This window comes from Ursus maritimus, unplaced genomic scaffold (assembly GCF_017311325.1).
Source record: "Ursus maritimus isolate PB19 unplaced genomic scaffold, ASM1731132v1 scaffold_29, whole genome shotgun sequence".
In the NCBI taxonomy this organism is placed as follows: domain Eukaryota; kingdom Metazoa; phylum Chordata; class Mammalia; order Carnivora; family Ursidae; genus Ursus; species Ursus maritimus.
The window spans coordinates 26068074-26090483 of NW_024425452.1; the positions used below are offsets into that span (position 1 = coordinate 26068074).

Here is a 22410-nt window from a genome sequence, read left to right on the forward strand (position 1 = left end):
ACCCAGGTGCCCCAAGATCATTAAAATTGTAATCTCATGATAGGCGCTTGATCAAACCGTTAGAGGTCAGAATGCACAGGAAGTAGGAAGTAGACACACGTTTATATTTTTAAAAATGGAGGAAAGTGTTAAAAGTAATTTAGTAACAGTGGCTAAGGGGTGGACCAAACACTTCCTTATAAATTCATTTTGAAGAGCACAGTAAAATATAGTGCTTTGAAGATATGATGAAGAAGCTTCTCAGATTCCCAGCCTAGGCTGGTTTTCAATCATTTGAAAGTGTATTTGGCAGGAGCTGAAATGAAAGAAGAAAATATTTTTTAAATCTATACTTCTTTGCTGAGCTCTTTCTCACAGTGGCTCATCTGAGATACCCCAACCATTCCTGCTATCTTTCTTTTCATTACTTGGCCCTGCCACAGGTTTTGTCCTTTGAGTTTTACTCTGACTATTGGTAGATAACATGGGTTGGTCTGATTCCTTGCTTGTAAATGAACTCTGTGTTGTGGTGAGAAGGAAAGGTGTCCTTACACATTTTGTTCTCTCTTCTCATTTTTCTTTTCTCATTGTCTCTCTTCTCATGTTCTCTCTCTCTCAGTGTTTCTTGATAATGTACTTTTCTTTCTGAAATTTTCTTTCTGAAATAAGTTAGGACTATGCTTTTTCCTCTTAGATTATGGTGGTGAAGACCCTCTTCTGTCACTTTCTTTATAATATAAGCTATAAAGTGAAGATCCAATGTCTGGGGAACAGTGAATCTGCCTTTCAGGAATTGTTCAACAAATAGTATCCTTTCTCAGGGTGTTACTGAAGATGACAATTTATAGCTCCCCTTTCTTCTGTTACAGGCCTCTTTTCTTAACAGTGTGAGTAGCATGGCAGTTCACGGTATGTTTAAGTCTCCCAGTAAAACATACATCCAGCTAAAGACAAGAGAAGAAAATATAAAGGTAATGCTTACAATCACTTATAATTACAACATAACTGTACTCTTTTGCCATTCATATGTGTTTATTAATTACGTTTTTTTTTTTCTAGGTGGGATCACCTTTTGAGTTGGTGGTTAGTGGCAACAAGCGATTGAAGGAGTTAAGCTATATGGTAATGTCTTACAGAATCGAAATTTATCACCTCTTAATAGGATCATTGCGAATGATACCTACCTTATGTCTAAAGCACTAGTTTTTAAAATTCAGTCTTGTATCTTTTAGCCTGCCCTTTTTATATTCCAATCAAATTTTTTTCTTCCTTCACCTAATTTGCATTTCCAACTTAAGATGGATAATTAAATCTTTCATTATGTTTAAAATTTAAATTTCTATGAGATAATCCATCTATGTTTATTGTAGAGAATTATAAAGTATGAGAAAAACAAAAAAATAAAAAAACAAAAAAAAACCCCAAAAATTGCTACCCCTAGCCTTGAATTTTGCTCACCCTGGCTTTCCCCAGTGGTGCTGTATATTCCTCCCACTCAAAAATAGATTCTTCACTGTGAAGCAGCTGTTGTCTCAGTCAGTATTTCTTTATCTTTTTTTTTTTTTTTTAAGATTTTATTTATTTATTTGGCAGAGAGAGACAGCCAGCGAGAGAGGGAACACAAGCAGGGGGAGTGGGAGAGGAAGAAGCAGGCTCCTAGCGGAAAAGCCTGATGTGGGGCTCGATCCCAGAACACCGGGATCACGCCCTGAGCTGAAGGCAGACGCTTAACGACGGCGCCACCCAGGCGCCCCAGTATTTCTTTATCTTATCTTTTCTGTTGCCTAGCTTAGCCTCTCTGTGTTGGTCAGGGAGGTTTCCTTGCATTCATAGAGGCTTTGAAGTTGGTTTAAGTCAACAATTTGTGTGTATGGTTAAAATTATGATGACTGTAGCTGCCATTGAGATTCTTTTTAGCTTTGGCCTAAGATGAAACTCTTCTCCTCTTCTTTTCAGGTCGTATCCAGGGGACAGTTGGTGGCTGTAGGCAAGCAAAATTCAACAACCTTCTCTTTAACACCAGAAAATTCTTGGGCTCCAAAAGCCTGTATTATTGTGTATTATATTGACGATGATGGGGAAATTATAAATGATGTTCTAAAAATTCCTGTTCAGCTTGTTTTTAAAAATAAGGTAAGATTTAAGGTAACGGTGTTAGAACAAAACTTCATATTAGTGAAGTCTGAGTAATGTTAATATTTCTTTAGAAAAGTATCACTAAACAAAATTGGTTAGGAATTGATATTCATTTCCAGAACTATGGTTAAACCTCTTCATATTGTTACTACAGATGTATTTTCACATGCAGAATTATTGGACAGTGTGGGTCTTATTTGTAAGTTATGATTCTTGGCTTTAGGACTTTAACTCAATTCCGTGAGGCTGTTTCAGGATTTCTCAAATGGTGGAGTCGATCTTGCTGTGGCATGGAACTCCAGCAGCGATTATAGAATTTGTGTGGTGCTGATATTGGCGTGAGAGTGAAATGAAGGGCATGGGAGGGAGGGAGGCTGGGAGCAGTGATCTGTGGAAGCAGAGCCTGGATTTGGTTTATCCATTTCATCGGCCTGGAAACTAACCCAGGACAGATTTACAGTAAGCTTGGCTACCTTGCGTGTGGAGATCTGTGTGGAGTTTTGTCTCCAAGAGCACGAGGGATTTTTTATGGCTTAAGATATATAGCTTGTCCTCGAACCCCAGCTTTGAAAAGTAACCTGGCTGCAAGAGTGCCTGCTGGAATTGAATCATCTCCCGTGTGATAAAATGAGCCGTTGTTCTCACTGAAACCTGCCTTCTCAGTTCATTTTAAATGAAATAATCATTTTTGAAAGTATTGATTTGCAGAGTACAGTTCCTTTGAAAGCATTTCTGTTTGCTTAATTTGTTAAAATTCTGAGAGGTTGCAGTAGTTATCCAGTCATTTTGTTGATGATGGTTAACTAACTTTGATTGTCAAGATAGAATATGAACTTCTGTTTTTCATTTTAGGAAGAGTTTTTCAAAGAGAGTGCTATATTCCGTTGTTTTTAGAGCACAGATTTTGACTTCTAGTGATTCCATTAATCCCCTGACAAAGATGAATTTTAAAGTAGGAGTCAGGCTTAAATAAGGAGGCGTACATCTTTGAGAATGAGGCCAAGTATTAAAAAAGTTAGTGTAAGAGGTCATTGGCTTTGAGGAAGCAGAGCATATAAATAGCATGATTCTAAGAAATTCCTTAGCTATGAAAGATAAGAAATATAGTTTCAGCTATATTTGCAAAGATATATCTTTCTCTGCCTTCTTTTTTTTAAAGCAATCTCTCCACCCAACATGGGGCTCAAACTTACAACCTTGAGATCAAGAGTCGCGTGTTCTAATGACTGAGCCAGCCAGACACTGCTCTTTCTTTATTTTTTGTATGTTTATTACATTACTCACAAAGAAACTACAAATTTGAAAAGAGGGTATATTTAAGCAAGAGAAAATTAGCGAGTCTTTTTGTTGTTCAGTAAAGACCGTGGAATAAATGGATGGGATGTGGAAGTCTTGAGAGATGGAGGTTTAGAAATCACCCACACGCAAGTGTATCTTGAAGCCATGGGGTCTCGGAGGTGCAGAGTAAAGAGTGAGAAGTGCAGGGGCACCTGGGTGGCACAGCGGTTGGGCGTCTGCCTTCGGCTCAGGGCGTGATCCCGGCGTTATGGGATCGAGCCCCACATCGGGCTCCTCTGTTATGAGCCTGCTTCTTCCTCTCCCACTCCCTCTGCCTGTGTTCCCTCTCTTGCTGGCTGTCTCTATCTCTGTCGAATAAATAAATAAAATCTTTAAAAAAAAAAATGTGAGAAGTGCAAGGTTGGAACGTGTTGCTCTCCTCCCCTTCCTTTTGGGTATAGGTGGAGAAACTTAAACTAAAAGTAAACTAGATACAGTGGTATAAAAAATTTCACTGGGCAAGTTAAACAGGGAAGTCTTTATTCAAGACTATTGCAGTAGGGGGAAAGAGATTGAACTCAACTTCACTGAAACAAAAGGCAGGAGACTTTTAAGCAGAGCATGAGCTTGTGGAAAAGTACTGGAGGACATCGAAGGGAGATTGGTCAATGTGATTAGGCCATCTGTGTTTGCTAACCGGCAACATATAAATTAGACTCCTGTCCTCCACAGAGATGGGAAGATCCGTCAGGGACTGTCTCTTTGGTGATTACATTTTAAAGGATTGGCTCCCAGGTCCTTGAGAAAGACGGTCCTGGGTTGTAAAACTGTCAAGAGGCTGGGAGAAGACTTACATTTCAAAGGGGCAGAGAAAGAATTTACAATTGCAAGTTTTCTAAAGTAACTGCTGAAAGAAAAGGGAGTATCAGGGGGTTATGGTCAGGAAGAAGCCCGTCTGATGTTCAGTCAAGCCGAGGGGAACATTAAGGCCATTGTGGTCAGGAGTTACAGTCACTGTACAGCAGCAGCCTATTGAAATAGAGCTAGACAAGATGAACAATCCTAGTGGGATGGGGCCTCATGACAAAGCCATTCAGTTTTACTGTGTTGAGATGATTGAGCCTCTTTAAGAAGTATTAGTTAGGACCATGCTTTGATGAATGTAATGAACAGAGGAAGTTCAGGCGGCCATGGAGACACAGAACATTGGTCCTAACTAGTGTTTGGTCTGATCACCTCCTCCCTTGGAAAGACATTCCCCTGCCCCCAGCCCAGGCAGTTGTGTGAGTCCCCAGGGGAGCTCTCACTTGACTCACTTCTAAGTTCAGGTTACCAGCATGTGAGCATCACTGGTTTCTTTCCCCTTCCCTGTTCCTCCTCCAGGATACTGGCCTTCGCCAGGTGTCCCAGACACTATTGCCTTCTCTTTAGCATTGGCTGTGGGCTGGGGGGTATGGGATGGAGTGAGGGTGGAGGAGGGGTAGAGAAATGAAGGCTAAATCAGATTTATACCACTGTGGGAGTCCTATGACTTGTAAACACCATGTGTAAACTTTTTAAAAAAATTTCTTTCCCTGCAGAAGGCTTATGTGTGGTTTTAGAATGATCCCTGAGTCAAGGCAGATGCAGTATCCTTGCTAGATTTTGAGTGATTGAATTGCTGTTGGTAAGACATCTAAGTAATGCTTTTAAAAAAGTCAAATAAATCGGTCCTGTTTTCTCCCTTTCTTAGATAAAGCTGTTTTGGAGTAAAGCTCATGCTGAACCATCTGAGAAAGTCTCTCTTAGGATCTCTGTGACACAGCCAGACTCGACAGTTGGGATTGTAGCTGTTGACAAAAGCGTGAATCTGATGAATGTCTCAAATGATATTACAATGGAAAATGTGAGTTTAGCTATTTTTTTCTTTACAAAAATACATGTTAAAAGAGCAAAAAGGAAACCTTACTGCATTACTTCAAATATCTAAAGAAAATTTCATTAGTTCCTCTTAAGTATACGTCAGGATTCAGTAAGGCTTCCAAATAAAAAGGATTTGCATTCTGGTTGTTATGTTGGAAAGAGGCTTCATGTGGTGAAGTGTCTTTGCTGCCTTACATGAGAGATGCCATCTAGAGTTTTCCCTCATTTTCATCCTGCATTTGAATTTAAGACTCTTGAGAAAGTCCTAGGAAATTGACTGGATGACATTGGAGAGGAGAGCTTCAGATAATTTTGAAGTACTTTTTTATTTTGGTTATACAAATGGTTATATATAATTACAGTCTTATTGAATCTGGAATTTGTAGCATGTTGAGGGAGTGAAATCATGTTAATCTGCAGAAAACTTATAAACCAAGAAATATATGAACATCTAGTGTTATATAAACTAATCCCCTCTCCATTAATCATTTCATGTTTATTTGTAAGTTCATGATATATCCTTGTGTGTCATTGCCAGTTGAAATCTAGATTGTATAACCTATGTCCATTAATTGTTTAAGTACAGTGATTAACAACATATAGGAGGAAAGATATACATGTTTAGGCTAATTTGGTCATCTTATTGTAAATTAATTCACTTGAGAAAAATTATATATAATTTTCAGTCTATAAAGCTAATTTTTTAAAATCCCTTAAAAAAACTCCTTTAAAATTAATTGATCATTTTTTTCTCTTGACTTTTTAAAAATTCACATTATTCTAAAAAGTCTATAGCATTTTGCATTTGATTTAACTGAATTTAGTAATATCTCTCATTTTCTGGGTTTCTAAATTCTTGAATATATTATTTCATTTTTGTTTCCCTATGTATGAACACATGTGTGCATGTGTGCACACACACACACACACACACACACCTATCTAGTGCTTGTACTCCATCTCTGTCTTTGTCTCTATCTCTTTTAACATATTTACATTAAATTTTGTTATAGATTAAGATTGCTATCCCAGCTTTCTTTTAGTTCATACTTTGCTGGTGTATTTTTCCACCTTTTTATTTTCAAAGTTTTGTTAAGTTTTTCCTTCAAGTTTATCTTGTAGATAGCATGTTATATTATATTTTGCTTTTTTTTTTTAAAGATTTTTATTTATTTATTTGAGACAGAGAGGAGAGAGAGCGTGCACAAGCTGGGGGGGAGGGGCAGGGAGAGAGGTAGAAGCAGACTCCCTGCCGAGCAGGGAGCCCCGACTGTGGGGCTCGATTCCAGGACCCTGAGGAAATGATATGAGCCAAAGGCAGACACCTAACTGAATGAGCCACCCAGACGTGCCTTGCTTTTGTTTTTTAATGTCTGACAGTCCATGTCTTTAAGCTTATTAAACCCATTTACAAGTGTGGTAATTCTTGTTCTAAGTAGGATTTATTTCTACTTTATTTCCTATTTTTAAATGTGATTATTTTCTTTTCCCTCCTCTATTTATTTTTCTTCTTTGAATGGGTTAGATAAAATTTTGCTCTTCTGATTTTGAAGTTGTACATTCTGCTTTTGTTCCTATGACACATGCCGTTAACGCACGAACCACTCACATTTATTTATCCTTGTTGGTTTCTTATGGCTGCCAATATTTGTATCTTTATCTAACAAGACAAGCATTTTCGTATGCTCTCATTTTCACCTGTTACCACCTTCTCCAACCTCGGCCAGACCATGTTGCTCTTGCACAGGATTGTAATTCTGTGTCATTATCGATTGCCCTTTCGATCTGTGCTCTTCCTTCATTTTTTAATTCTGGAAATTGACATCTGTTATTTCTTCATATATTTTCTCTTCTCTAGATTTTTCTCTTCTGTAGTTATTCGGAGATTGGCGTGTCTGCTTCCTTTCTCCGTATCTCCTAGCTTTTGTTTTGCGTTGTCTATCTCTTTGTCTTTTCTGTTTTCCTTTGAGACAGCACCTCCGGTGATTCTGCTCAGTGATCATTTGTCGGTTGTATCTATCCTACTTCGATTTCTTATATTGGGTTCTTTATGTCAGCCATTATTTTTTTAATATCTATTATTTTTCATTTGGTTCTTATCTTTTGTTCTTGTTTTATATTGTCCATATTTTTCCTTACCTCCTTATGTATATTTACCATGTTTATTTTAAATTCTTGAACTGGCCTTTTCAATATTTTGCTTCACGTGTTGTGTGTTGTCTACTTGGGTGTCTTTTATGGAAGTCATGCTCTTTGGGTGTGGTTGAGTTGGCAGCTACTCTGATAATGTCTACTGAGGAAGGCTGAACAGCGCATTCCAATCTGTATAAGTCTTGTGAGTTTAAAGAGAGGGAGGGGTCAAGCTCCAGGGACTAGAGAACTACTCTTGATCCTCCCTGTGTGCTGCTGGCTTTTATTCAGTGTTTTACTTTTAAGCTCTTAGGGAAAAGCATCACCAAGAAGAGGCGGTCTCTTGAGATTATGATCCAGCAGCCCTGAGAGTCTGGAGGACAAGAGGAACAGTGACTGTCCATCCATCTGTCCACAGGTTTTCCTCAGTGTCTCACACGCCAAGGGCAGAGGTGCTGACCTGGTTTTTCTTCCTGACAGCGGGCAGTGTAAGCTGCTGCAGCTGCTGATTTGGGCAGTGAAAATGCAAGAATGATTGTCCTGAGGCTACCCCCTCAGATTTCTCCAGAGTTGGCTCTGGGGGAGGGCGTCAGGAGCCTGTGGTGATAGACCATTTTGGGTTTCTTTTGCTCTTGTTAAATTTATAAGTGGTGCCCAGAACACCTTGGGAAAACTTAAGTGTGCTAGATCTTCTAGGAATAATTTTCAGACACTAGCCTTTGCTGCAGCTTTGGCAATGCCCCTTTATTGAGCTACTGAGAAAAGGAGAATTTCTTTTCGAGATAGAGGCTTCTTCCTGGATAATTCCATTGATTCACTCCGGAGGGTCAGCAGAAGGTGATCTTGCATGCATTTGTGTTCCGCAGTGGAGTTTGAGTCATGGGACTAACACCTTTTCTCTGCACGATGTCTGGCTCTGGCTCCGTTGCCTGTAGTCGGGCTGACTGTATTTGCCAGCTTGTTGAGATAGTATGACATTTCATGTTTTCTCATTCTGTTGTTTCCTTCCTGGTGCCTGTTCTTGCCCCGTGTTCGCTTACCAGGGATGTAGCGGTGGTGGTGGTCAGCATGGCGGAAACAGTGGATACACATGTTTAATTTTAAACGTGGTGTGTTTTTTAAACTTAGAATCTTTCATGATTTTTATTCCTGCCTTTGTCTTAAGTTGTCTGGTTAATGCTCATGTAAATAAGGGAGACGCTTTGCAATAGTTACCAAAAAGGGTATCATCTCATGACTTTTTTATCGTAGTAAAATATATATGACATAAAATTTGCCATTTTAACCGTTTAAAAAAGACAATTCCGTGGCATGAATTACTTTCATAATGTTGTACAACCGTCATCACTATCTGTTTCCAAAACTTTTTCATCACTCCAAACAGAGACTCTGTAACCATGAAGTGATAACCCTCCATTTCCCCCTCCCCCCACCCCCTGGCAACCTCTAATCTACTTCTGTCTTTATGAATTTGCCTAGTCTAGATATTTCATGTAAGTGGAATCATGAAATTTGTCCTTCTGTGTCTGCCTTCTTTCGCTTAGCTTAAGGTTTTCAGGGTTCATCCACATAGTAGCACCTATTGGAACTTTATTTCTTTTTATGGCTGCATAATATGCAATTGTATGTATCTACCACATTTTGTGTGTCCATTCTTGATAGACGTTTAAGTTGTTTCTGTCTTTTGGCTATTGTTACTGATGCTGCAATAAACCGCTGGCATGTACGGATCTCTTTGCGTCCCTGTTCTTTTCAGTATATACATGGGAATGGAATTGCCAGGTCATATTCTAATCTGTGTTTAGCTTTTTTAGGAGCTGCCAACTTTACTAACTCTTTTAGCCTATTTTACTCCCTCTTGCTAGCAAGGAGTGCTGTTCTTAAAAAAATAGCATTGCTAATGTGATAATGCAAATATCTCAATATTGAAAAAGCTATCTCATTGATGTTGCAATTTGCATTACTTTGCTTATCAATGAGGTTGAATGTTTTTCTACTTAATAATTTGCATTTCTTTTTTGTGAATTGCCTCTTTTTGTTATTTTAAAAAATTTAGTTAACTGTCATTTAGCAGAACTTATATTAACCATCAAATTTAACCCATTTGTTTATCTGTCAAAAGTATGGGTAGTTTTCAGTGCTTACTCCTATGTGTTGATTTAGTCAACCGGTGACATTTAAGTTCCTCCTGGGCAAAGCTTAAGCATACACTTCTTCTTTTTTTATTTTTTTTTAAGATATACTTTATTTTATTTTTTTCTTTATTAAAAAAAGATTTAATTTGTTTATTTGAGAGAGAGAGAGAGAACGTAAGCAGGGGGAGGGGCAAAGGGAGAGGGAGAAGCAGACACCCCATTAAGCAGGGATCCCAGCCTGGGGCTTGATCTTAGGATCCTGAGATCATGACCTGAGCTGAAGGCAGACACTTAACTGACTGAGCCACCCAGGCGCCCCTATTTATTTATTTGAGAGAGAAAGAAAGAGAGAGAGAGCGCAGGTGGAGGGGCAGAGGGAAAAGGAGAGAGAGAATCACAAGCAGACTCCCTGTTGAGTGTGGAGCCTGGCACAAGGGTCAATCCCAGGACCATGAGATCATGACCTGAGCTGAAACCAAGAGTTGGCTGTTTGACCAACTGAACCACCCAGGTGCCCCTCAAGCGTATACTTCTTAGGGACTCTGTGTTACTGAACAGAGTAAAAGTAAGTTAAAAGAAGAAATGTATTTTTGGATGATCGAATAATGAACAAGGCATTCAAATATTCTTTATTCCTCCATTTGTGTCATTTTCAAATTAGATAAGCTTGTGGGCTGTGTGCTATCTAAGTAACGGACAAGAAATATGGCAGAGGTCAGAACAGGTTGATATGATTCAGTTCATTCCATGTATTTTATCTTCTCCTTAGGTGGTCCATGAGTTGGAACTTTATAACACGGGATATTATTTAGGCATGTTCATGAATTCTTTTGCAGTTTTTCAGGTATGTTTTGTTTGTTACATAATTTGAAAAGATATTAATATCTTTTACTGTTGCAAACACGTTCAGAATTAATTATCTGAATTATGAAATGTTAAACTTTTCTTAAATGTGTTGCTGAAGTGCAGAGTGTTATATAAGTGTAATTTGAAATGGAAAGATAATCATCCTTCCAATTTTAAAAGCAAATGGAAAAAGTGCATGTGAGTGTGTGTGTGTCTGTTCTGTGTATGAGAGGGAGAGAGAATGCTCATGTATATATGTAAATTCTAAAAAATGAGATAGAGTAAAAAAAACCCCTCACATTTACATAAAAACAAATGAACAAGAGTGAGTTAAGAGGATGGGAACCTGCTGTGACATTTTACAGAGCATTTAAACTTTTATTTTAAAAGGAAATTAAAATGATTCTTTCTAGGAATGTGGCCTCTGGGTATTAACGGATGCAAACCTTTTGAAGGATTACATCGATGGTGTTTGTAAGTAAAACCTGGCAATGTGCTTTTAACGTATTTAAGTCTTTCATCTCGGGTATTTAAAATTACTTACATAGGTATGAATACTTTTTGGTTGGACATGGATATCATGATTTTCATTTTCTGTTCTCTTATCCTAAAGTCTTTGGCGTTTAATGTACATCTGAGCCATGACATGGAATGTTTGTCTGGGCTTCTGTCTAGATTTTTGAAATGAATGCTTTCCATTTGCTGTCTGTAGTTCTTTGAGATGGTTATATTCTCAGACATATTGAAAGATCCTATGCTTCCAATTTATATTGCAAACTGTGCTGTTATTTTGGAATTAGATAAAAGGAGCGACATATTTTTGAAACATTTCTGTCCTCTAGCATGTTGATGGTTACCTACAATATAACCCAGATGCCATAAAGTATGCTGGTGCATGCACGTGCACACGCACACACACACACACACACACACACACGTGCGTGTGTCTCATCTTCCTGGGAAGGGCCACAGCTGTACATTTCCCTGTATTGCTGAGTAGAGCTGCCACCCAACTACAAATAAATGTGCTTTTAGGAAGAAATCAAAATGTTTTGACTAAAGGAAGTGTATAAATGAGAATGGCTGACTCCAGAAGTTTTTCTCTTTTCTTTCAGGTAAACTTGTACTAATGTCACAGTTTCTATCCCTGAATTCCCTATTCCTGTCAGGTGTTCCCAGTTACTCCACACTAAGCCCCAGGCTCTCCAGCTCTGGGCTGGTTTTTGACACCACTGGATACCCAAGCCTCTGTCCTGAAGCTAAAAAGATAATTTTATAGTCTTAAAAATTTTATGAAGTCATTGTGATCTCTGTGTATTAAAGACAATATGGTACAGTTACTTTCTTCATATAATCATCTATCCTAGACACCTTCTGGGCAATCTTTTTCCATTCTCTCTTTGTAAGTATCGGCTTTTATCTATTTTTGTTGATCTTTACTTATCAAATCCTGATTTCCACTGTAATACTCATTCTAATGTTAGTAATATTTATTGTATATCCTTTACTTTCCTGAGAACTTTCTTCTACCTTTTTACCCCTGTAACAGAAGAAACTTGATACCCGTACTAGCATTCCGTGTCCTTAGAAACCTTCTCAAGTGACTGACCTTAATTTTTCTGCTTCTCTTCTGGGTCAGGGTTCATAAGTCCATAGTGTTCAGTGTTATCTTGACTACTTCAAGATCACTATTCAGCAACCCTCAGTTAAGAGCCATTTATCCTTTGAGGCTCAAAAATTTCAATTATAGTTCCTTCAATCAACATTTAGGTCCCCTGCTTTCCCCTTCCCTTTGTACACGTTGATGACTCTCACAAAAGATTCTGAGTCTTACTCCTCTTGTCATCCTGGGGGTTTGACTGTCCCTGTGATTGATCCATCTAATGTGTACTATCTTTTTTCTTTTTTCTTTTTTTTTTAAGAAAGGTTGCATGGTGCTCCATTTTTAATGTTTTTTTTTTTTTTTAAGATTTTATTTGTTTATTTGACAGAGAGAGAGAGAACACACACAAGCAAGGGGGGGCAGCAGATAGAGGGAGAGGGAAAAGCAGGCTCTGATGCGGGGCTCGATCCCAGGACCCTGGGATCATGACCCGAGCTGAAGGCAGATGCTTAACTGACTGAGCCACCCAGGTGCCCCTAATGTGTACTATCTTGCAATCACCACTGTGGCATCAGTAGTTACCAAAGGTCATTTTTATCACTGGAACACTGCTCCACTTTTAAAATTTCAAATGCCTAATATACCTTGTGTATTCCTTCATTCCCTTAAATCTTTCGAATATCTTCTTTGTCCTTCCTAGAGACCAAATATCTTCTTTGGTCTTGATTTCTCCTGGTTATTCTGGGTTATCAGCTCCTTCTGCCTTTTCTTTCCCCCAATACCTGGCCTGGACCATATGGTTAACCAGTTTGGTAGAATTCTTTCCTAGTGCCTTGTCCTTCCATGACATCTTCTCTGGGATATCTTGACTGTTTATCTTACCCCTCTGTTTCTATATCCCACAAATACCTTAAATTCAACATGTTACAAACCAAATTTACGATCTTCTCTTTCATTAAACCTTGCTTTTCCTTAATATAATTTTATCGATATATGATTCCTTGAATTGATACAATTTCAAAGCTGTGTTAATGAAATCATCATCTACCTAGATGTCTACATCAGAAACCCAGAACTCATCCTTAATTCCCTTCTTTCTTTCTGTCAGAGGTGGAACAGCATGGTGGTTGGGAAAGGAATAGACATCAAATACTTCTGGCTTTATGAACCTGGGAAAATCAGTCAATCTCCCTGAGCCTCAGGTTTTCCACCAAAATATAGGAGTACTAATATTACTGGTATTACAGGTCCATTATGAGGTTAAATTCGGAAACATAAAATGCTTAGTACATGTTTAGCACTTAGAAGTCTGCAATTACCTATTATCTATTCCTCAGATCCAGTTTGGTCATCAGTTATTTAGCAGTGACAGTATTAATTGCATGCCTAGCATGTACGGGGCAATGAGGTTTCCGCTTGGTCTAGGAGGCAAAACAACATATAATTAGAAGCGTGTGCTAGGACTGGGCTGGGAGAAGTACAGCGTGCCATGGGCACACACAGAAGTCATCCAACCAAGAGGCAGAGCAGAATCATGTCTTGAGCCTATCCTTCCTCTCCTCTGCTTGGCTTCAGGCCCTTGTCAGTGTCTCCTTGACCTTTGCAATGGCCTCCTAACTAACTTTTGCCTGCCTTCATTTCCCCCACCTCTGAACCATTGCTCACACTGATGGCAGAGTTGTCATTATAAAACATGGGCTACATCATGTTTCTAATTTATTTTAAAACCTTCAAGAGGTCAAATTTGCTTAAAGGTTTAATCTGGCTCCTTCAGTGTGGGATATGTGATGTTTTAATGTCTGGACCTAGCCATTCTTTCTCTTCTCATTTTATGCCACTACCTAATACTCACTGTCATGTTCTGGACGTACTTTTGTGCTTAGCTTACTTTTCCCCTGCCCCTGTATGGGGTCTGTTTAACTGGAGACTTAGAGAAAATGGAATGTGCAAGCAAACAACAACAACCCTGCAAAATGAATTTTTCCCCCAGCCATATTATTTTCATCGTCCAGGTTCTGGGTAAGGTCAGCCATTCTGTGCACACTAGACATTTTATATAGGCCTCTTATCACTCTTACCTTGTTTATTACCATTTTCTATTTGTCTCCTCCATACTCTATGAGTAGAACTCACTGCATTCGTCTTTGTATCCCTGGTAATTGCTACAGTATATTGTTTTGCATTTTATTATTTTTTAAATATTTTATTTATTTATTTGAGAGAGAGAGTGCACATGAGTGGGGTGGGGGGTAGAGGGAAAAGGAGAAGCAAACTCCCCGCTGAGCAGGGAGCCTGATGCAGGGCTCGATCCCAGGACCCCAGGATCATGACCTGAGCAGAAGGCAGATGCCTAAAGTCTGAGCCACCCAGGTGCCCCTGTTTTGCATTTTATTTTGAAATAATTTTAGACTTATAGAAAAGTTGAAAAAAGTAGAAATAGGTGATGGAAATAGAAAGAAAGCTCTTAGTATAATGCGGGACAGGATGCAGTGTTACGGCCTTATTAGATGACCTGTTCCTTGAGAATTTGGGATCTCCTGTTTCATGCTTATTTTTAAAAAGTTTAGATATGTAAACAATTTGGAAAATTAAAACTCTTCCAAAAATGGCTTAGGTTATATTGACTTTTTTTGGAAATGTGTCAGTCTGTATGGCAACATGACTTTTTTTTAAGCTTGTAAACTGGATGATTGTAACATCTTGTGGCTGGTGTAGCCATTGATAATGATCATTAGGGAACGGAAAAAAGAATAGCAAAATTAAAGGGAACTTTAAAAATGTGATTTAACTTGTTTTTTAGCAACTGTACTCTAAGTAGTTTTTCAGGTATTGGTTGTACAGGCAGAGAACTTTTTTTTTTTAGTTTGGTGCTGCTGTAACTGGCCTCAGAGCCTTGGGTAAGTCACTTGACTTCTGTGGGTCTCAGGTGTCTTATGAGAAGGTTGAATAAGATGAACTCTGAAGTCCCATTCAGCTGAGAGGTGTTGCGGTTCTGTGGACTAAGTTTATAAACATCCTCTATGTGACTTTTTCCCTAACAGTCGTCAATGTTGATTTTTAGATGACAGTGTAGAATTTGCCGAGAGGTTTGCGGAGGAAACTGAAGGATACTTGGTAGATTTTCATGACTTCTCTTCGGTTAGCAATCCACGTATCAGAAAGCATTTCCCAGAGACTTGGATTTGGCTAGACACCAATATGGGGTAAAGATTTATCATGTTCTTTGCTCATACCTGTTTTGTTTAGTGTTTGTTTTAAATAAATTTTGTGTTCTTTCTAATGTTTAAGTACAAACTTATTGTGATGAACCACGAAATAGACCAAGAGGCTTTTATTTTAGAATGATATTTATTGTATTTAAATGTAGTGTTTAATAAAGCCACGTGCAAATTGGGGCAGTGAGCGTACCATTAAGGAGAAGATAGACCCTCTTCTAAGGAAGGGTGTGTTTAACTTTCCTGAAGTTTCATGATTCTTGTTTGAGAAAATTGCTGAGAGTACACTTACTGTTTTGGGGTGGGAAGCACTCACAATTACTCTCTCCACCTTGCGCCTTCTTGTCAAACATCCCCGGGAGCCACAGGAAGAAGGAGCGCAGGTGGTGGGAGGATTCAGCGTAGTTGACAGACCCTGAGCTATCCGGCCTGATGAGTGAGCAGATGAATCATGAGATCTTCACATATTTTATAGTCAGCCGTGTATGGAAACTTGAAATAAGACACAAGTCAAACCTCAAAAAAAAAAAAAAAATCATTGATTGGGATACAGGGGGCAACTTTTATGCAAATTGACAGAAATAAATCAAGTTAAATTTGAAAATAGATATTTATTGTCTCTATACAAATTTATGAAAATAGTGGTCATTCTGAAGCTACAAACAGTGTAGAAAGCTTTTAGGGGAATATGGGTCAGGAAGCAGTGTGGCAGCCTTATTAATGACCTGTTGCTTGAGAATTTGGGATCTGCTGTTTCATGCTTACTTAAAAAATTTTAGATATGTAAATAATTTGGAAAATTAAAACTTCTAAAAATGGTTTAGGTTATGTTGACTTTTGTTTGAAATGCGTCAGTCCTTGGTGTTGTGATTTTTATTTTTATCTTGACTTCAGTTCTAGGATTTACCAAGAATTTGAAGTTACTGTGCCTGATTCTATCACTTCTTGGGTAGCCACAGCTTTCGTGATCTCTGAAGACTTAGGTCTTGGACTAACGAGTACTCCAGTGGAGGTAGTATATTAAAGACCTGCTTGCACATGTTAAAGCGCCCAAAGCAAAGGAAGTGTCAACTCTTCGACGGATTTTCAAAAAATGATTGCTTATGATGTTGATCAGTGTTTGGAGAGTCCTTGGCTTTTCCTTTTTGTTTTTCATCGGTTTTATACTTTAGAGTGTGAGCTGTATTAAACTCCTAAAAGTGCTATGTCCAGATTAGATTTGGATAAAAACTTCATTATTGACTGAATCTAGCTATTTCCAAAGGCCAGAAGAGAGAGAGTTTCTGTGTATTCCCTCTGAAAAGGATGGGCAGACCTTCTCAAGATGTGCCCTAGCAGACATGCCTTCCCATTTCTGGTCAAATTGCATCGCATGTTACTTCCTAAACCAGTTGCTGGCAAGAGGACTATAATGATCATGTTTGGTCTTAGACCAGTAGCTCTCACCTCTTTCATACCTGAAGCCCCCTTTTTATAACATATATATATATGTGTGTGTGTATATATATATAATTTTTTTTTAAATAACAAATGTACTTTTAATTGATCTGCAGATAAAAACTACTCAGGGCAAGTCAGCAACCATGGCAGCCCCTGCTCTGTTGAAGCCATGTCCTGTATGATCTTCAGGACCTAGGTTAACAGGCTGTTTGCATTATTTCACAGTATTAGAAAAACAAGGCATTAAATCAGTTTAGATGAAATGTACTGCTGGCAGCCAAATCCAGTCCATTATATTCCATGTTTTTTCTTTAGTTCTCCTACTTTGTTGACGTAAGCTTTCATGGTGTCTTTACCATCTGGAATGAAAGTCATAGAAAATATGGTATACTTGTATACTCAAAAAGTCACTATGATGCCTTAAGTGAAATATTCAGGAGAAATGAAAGGAAAGCAATGTGTAGTAAAATAGTATATATTACACTCTATAAGTGGTTGGACATAGCTGCACCAGAAGGCATAAATCTTTAAATATTTACTCCATGCATAGACCCACCCTGTGTGTAACAGCTGCAAGTGAAGTTTGATATACATGTACTGTTTTAGCAACTCAGCAACCGTGAGCGGTACTGCCTGTGGTGATGTCGATCTTTGAAACCATGAACAACTTTTGGTAAAGTTACAAACAAAACAAAGTGCAGTCTTCTCTTGATTACAAGATAGTTGTATTTGTGAAAAATTCAGTGTGTATTGAAAAATGCTTTGGGTTTATATATAAGTTGGAATCAGGTTGTAAGTTCAGGTCATTACAAGCACATACTCTACGGAAATGTCTGAAGAGACATTCAAGAATGATGAGGGACACGGGACAGTTCTTCATTGTCTGGGACTGTCCTGAGCATCACAGACTTTCACCCACTACCCTTCAGTCATTGTGACAATCTAAGACACTCCCACAGTGTCACACTTCTAGAGGCCAGTGACAACCATGGGCCTAAACTAATAATGATTTATTTTCAGAGGCAGGATAGTAGTTCAGCTTCCCTGTAGGATTTGGTCAAGGTCTCAGAATTGGGTCACCAATGAGAAAGTACATGCTCACGTATATGTTAGAAGGTAGTAAGCAGAACATCACCTAGACTTTCCACATGAGTCTCAGACAGGGGCTGTTGGGTCTGGCCAGTGGCTCTAAAGCAGATTGCTGGAGTCATTACAGCATAGTAGGTGAGGAGCTTGGCTTTGGCATCAGACATGCTGGGGTCCTTTTCTGGCTCCTTCATTTACTAGTGATGTGACCTTGTACTAGTTACAGAGATCTCTGAACTTCAGATTTCTTTTCTGTAAAATATGAACATAGAACCTGCCTCATAGGAGTTGTAAGGATTAAATGAAATAATCTGTGTAAAGTACCTATAAACTGTTGGGACTACATCAAAGTAAAACGTTTTTGCACAGTGAAGGAAACAGGCAACAAAACTAAAAGGCAACCTACTGAATGGGAGAAGAGATTTGCAAATGACATATCCGATAAAGATTTAGTATCCAAAATATATAAAGAACTGATAAACTCTGTACCCCAAAATCAAATAATCCAATTAAAAAATGAACAGAAGACATGAACAGACATTTCTCCCAAGAAAAAATACAGATGGCCAACAGACACATGAAAAGATGCTCAATGTCATTGATCATCAGGGTAATACAAATCAAAACTCCAGTGAGGTATCACCTCACACCTTTCAGAATGGCTAAAATTAAAAACGCAAGAGGCAGCAAGTGTTGGCGAGGATGTGGAGAAAGGGGAACCCTCTTACACTGTTGGTGGGAATGAAAATTGGTGTAGCCACTGTGGAAAACAGTATGGAGGTTCCTCTAAAGATTAATTAGAACTACCCTATGCTCTAGGAGTAACACTATTGGATATTTACCCCCAAAATACAAAAACACTAGTCAGAGGGATACATGCACCCCCATGTTTATTGCAGCATTATCAACAATAGTAAAATTATGGAAGCAGCCCAATAAGTGTCCGCCAATAGATGAATGGATAAAGGAGATGTGAGATACACGCGCGTGCGCACACACACACACACACACACACACATGCCCAATGGAATATTATTCAGCCATAAAAAGAATGAAATCTTGCCATTTGCAACAACATGGATGGAGCTAGAGAGTATAACGCTAAGTCAAATAAGTTAGTCAGAGAAAGACAAATACCATGTTATCTCACTCATATGGGGAATGTAAGAAAAAAAAAGATGAGCAAAGAAAAAAAAGGTAGACAACCAGGAAACAGTCTCTTAACTATAGAGCAAACATGGTTACCAGAGGGGCGATGGATAAGGGATGGGAGAAACAGGGGATAGGGATTAAGGAGTACACTTATCATGATGAAAATAAAATAAAATAAAATGATTAAAAAATAAAGTCCCTGGATCCTAGTAGGCACTTAATAAAATGTAGTGATTACTATGTTAAATAACATAAATCACATCAATTTATCGTCATTGACTTGGAATAAATTGGCTGTTTGTTTTCCATTGATAAGCAAGTGGATATTTCTATGTGGAATTATAAGCTTCACAGGTTTTGTGAGATTTGCTTTTAATTGCATGAAATGTGAAGCATTTTGACTTGAATAAACTATGTATTCATTGTGTTCTTTCCAGCTACAAGCCTTCCAACCATTTTTCATTTTTTTGAATCTTCCTTACTCTGTTATCAGAGGTGAAGAATTTGCTTTGGAAGTAACCATATTCAATTATTTGAAAGATGCCACTGAGGTAATATATTAAAGGTTTTATTAATCATTCACACTTCAGGAAAGAATGGAGAAAACACACAGGGGTTGGGTTGTTAATGTTTGGGTATCTGGGGATCTAGACATTTTATCCATTTCTGAGAGACTGAAAATAAACATAATTTGTCAGTGATTTTTTTCTAGTTATTAATGTCTAAGGATAGTATTAGCATCTATACATTCTCTTCTTCATTTCCAGCACAGGTTTTCCACGTTAGCCACATGACTTCCTTGCTGTCTCTGAGGCACGTCTTTCTCTTTCCTGCCTCCTTGTATTTTTTCCTAGTCCTCCTAGCATCTAGAAGGTGTTGCTTCTTCTCACTGCCGTTCTGTGCTCCTTGCAGTTGGCAAGAACTTACTCCTTTCAAGACCTGGCTTGAAACTAGGATGCTTTTCCTCACCCCTTCTGTTACGTGTTGTTTCCATGTTTATATAGTGTATTCCATTTTGAATACCATGTATTCAAAACAAGGCTTTGTTTTTTGAGTCATGTGCTTTATGTTTCCTTAGTTCGTCAGTTCCCTGGAAGGCAGGATTAGGCCACTGTTGGTGTTGTGCCCAGTGTAGTACTAACCAAGTGATTGATTTTTTTCCGCCCTCAGAGTAAGTAGGGATAATTAATCTCATTATATGAAAATGCCACAATCTCTTTAAGCACTATGTTTATAAATAGTTATTTGTAAACTACTTAAAAAATTTTTTTTGGGGTAAGATTTTATTTATTTTTTTTGAGAGAGAGAGACAGCACAAATGTGGGGAGGGGCAGAGGGAGAGGGAGAGGGACAGGCACCCGATGTGGGGCTCAATCCCAGGACTCTGAGATCATGACCCTAGCCGAAGTCAGACACTTAACACACTGAGCCATCCAGGTGCCCCTAAATTGTACTTTTTAACCTAGTCAACAGTGATACATTGTAAAGAGCAAAAGATCTGGAATCAGAAGGCCTGGATTCAATGTCCTGCTCTAATACCAGCAAATAAGTTAATAGTAGTTTCCTCATATATAAGATGGGACTAATAATTATCCCTACAGAAAATATTTTGAGAAACAGATGAGACAATAAATGGAAAACAGTTCATAAAGCGTAAGGCCTAGATAAATGCCCTTCTTGGTAAGATTGGCAACTTTGACATACTTTACAAAAGTTTGCTTTTGTAACATATGCTTCAGGACTAAAGTCTGCGTCATTCTTTCCTTGGAATAATTTTAGCAGCGATTCTCAATGGATGTAATAACACTTCATCCTGTTTGTCTTAGGTTTTTTAAATGGGACCAGCGTCTATAGGATGACGCAGTTAAACCAGGCTGGTGGCAATACCATGACATGAAATAACCTTTCTGGGCACGTCCTTCCCACTCAAAGGCTTTGGATAGTAACAGTTTAATGTCAGTGGGAGTTTAATGTTAGAAATGGAACTGAAGAGTGCCCTTTCCCCACATATCCTGAGTGAAGGAGGAGAGCATAGAGAAATGAAGTTGTCCCTGGTACTCTCTCGTCCTGTCCTTGGCTGCATTTCCGTCTCATCTTCCTCTAGTCTTGAGCCTCAGGGATTTAACAGTTCTTAACGTGGTAATAAACCAACACTTTCCTGAGGAACATTTATTATATAAAACTTTGGATAATTTTCCTTCCAGGTTAAAGTAATCATTGAGAAAAGTGACAAATTTGATATTCTCATGGCTTCAAATGAAATAAATGCCACGGGACACCAGCAGACCATTCTGGTTCCCAGTGAGGATGGGGCAACTGTTCTTTTCCCGGTTAAGCCCACACATCTGGGGGAAATCCCTGTCACAGTCACAGCCATTTCACCTACTGCTTCTGATGCCGTCACCCAGAGGATTTTAGTAAAGGTAAATATTTGAAGTTTCCAATAAATGAGACAAATACATAATTGAAAAGGAGACAGAAGGTGGTTTTTCTCTTGGTTAAATTTGTTGGTAAGATCTAGTAGGCCATCTCCTCCCCCTCCTGGTATTGTCTGATTGTTTTCTTATCTGTAAGTAAAGATATATAGTATGTTTTGGAAGTAATTGCCAATTTCCTCGTTAGCTTTATGGTATGCCTGTATAGCGAATCTCTTTTGCCGTCAATTACATTTAGAAACTACGTTACGTTGGGGTCCTGTTAGATCATGCCAAGTTGATACGTACGTTTTGAATTTTGGAGTTCCTCAATACAGTTAGGAGAAATTTCGTAGGATTTTTTTTTTTTTTTTTTTTAGAGATGGTATTATGCAGTAAAAGACAGCTCAGCCTAGTGGATAAGCATTTGTGTTCTGGGATGAGACAGCCAGGGTTCAAATCCCAGCTCTGTCAAGTGTGAGTTTGGGCAAGGTATTTAATCTCTTTTTGGATAATAATAGGATTTACCTCAGAAGGTTTTTCTCATCACCTTTGCATTTTTCTCCTTTGTTATTTCATTTGCCATTTCATGAAATGTTTTGTTTACTCTAACTAGAAAGTAAACATTGGAATCAAAACCAGTAGTTATTTATCTAATTGTACACATACTGCAGACACAGTAGGCAAGATGTTTATCTTATTATTTGCATAAAGTTCTCTGTAAACAGATGAGTAGAGATGAATTTAATTGTGTTCCTTTTCTTCCAACAGGCTGAAGGAATAGAAAAGTCGTATTCACAATCCATCTTGTTAGACTTGACTGACAATAAGTTACAAACTCCCGTGAAAACTTTGAGTTTCTCATTTCCTCCCAACACAGTGAGTGGTAGTGAACGAGTTCAGATCACTGCAATTGGTAAGAATACAGTATATCATCATCACTACTGGTTTATTTGTATATGACTACCTGTGTCTATATATGTACTTATAGATGTGTTTTCTTATTTAGTCCTAATGAGAAGAGGTCGCAAAAACTTTTAGCTGGTACCAACTGATGAGTACAATAGAAAGAATAGCAGATATGTGTCCTAGAT

General features: G+C 38.4%; 1 protein-coding gene across 1 annotated transcript in view; it reads left to right on the top strand.

Annotated features, from left to right (window-relative positions):
* The window catches only part of CD109 (CD109 molecule), a 128599-nt gene that overhangs the window by 68153 nt on the left and 38036 nt on the right, over positions 1 to 22410 (top strand). The window contains exons 12-22 of the mRNA XM_040643674.1: positions 849 to 950; positions 1039 to 1101; positions 1936 to 2112; positions 5126 to 5278; positions 10330 to 10404; positions 10820 to 10880; positions 15071 to 15212; positions 16119 to 16236; positions 19340 to 19453; positions 21107 to 21325; positions 22088 to 22232. Of these exons, the coding sequence (XP_040499608.1) occupies positions 849 to 950; positions 1039 to 1101; positions 1936 to 2112; positions 5126 to 5278; positions 10330 to 10404; positions 10820 to 10880; positions 15071 to 15212; positions 16119 to 16236; positions 19340 to 19453; positions 21107 to 21325; positions 22088 to 22232 (1369 nt within the window). The remainder of the gene's footprint in view (positions 1 to 848; positions 951 to 1038; positions 1102 to 1935; positions 2113 to 5125; positions 5279 to 10329; positions 10405 to 10819; positions 10881 to 15070; positions 15213 to 16118; positions 16237 to 19339; positions 19454 to 21106; positions 21326 to 22087; positions 22233 to 22410) is intronic.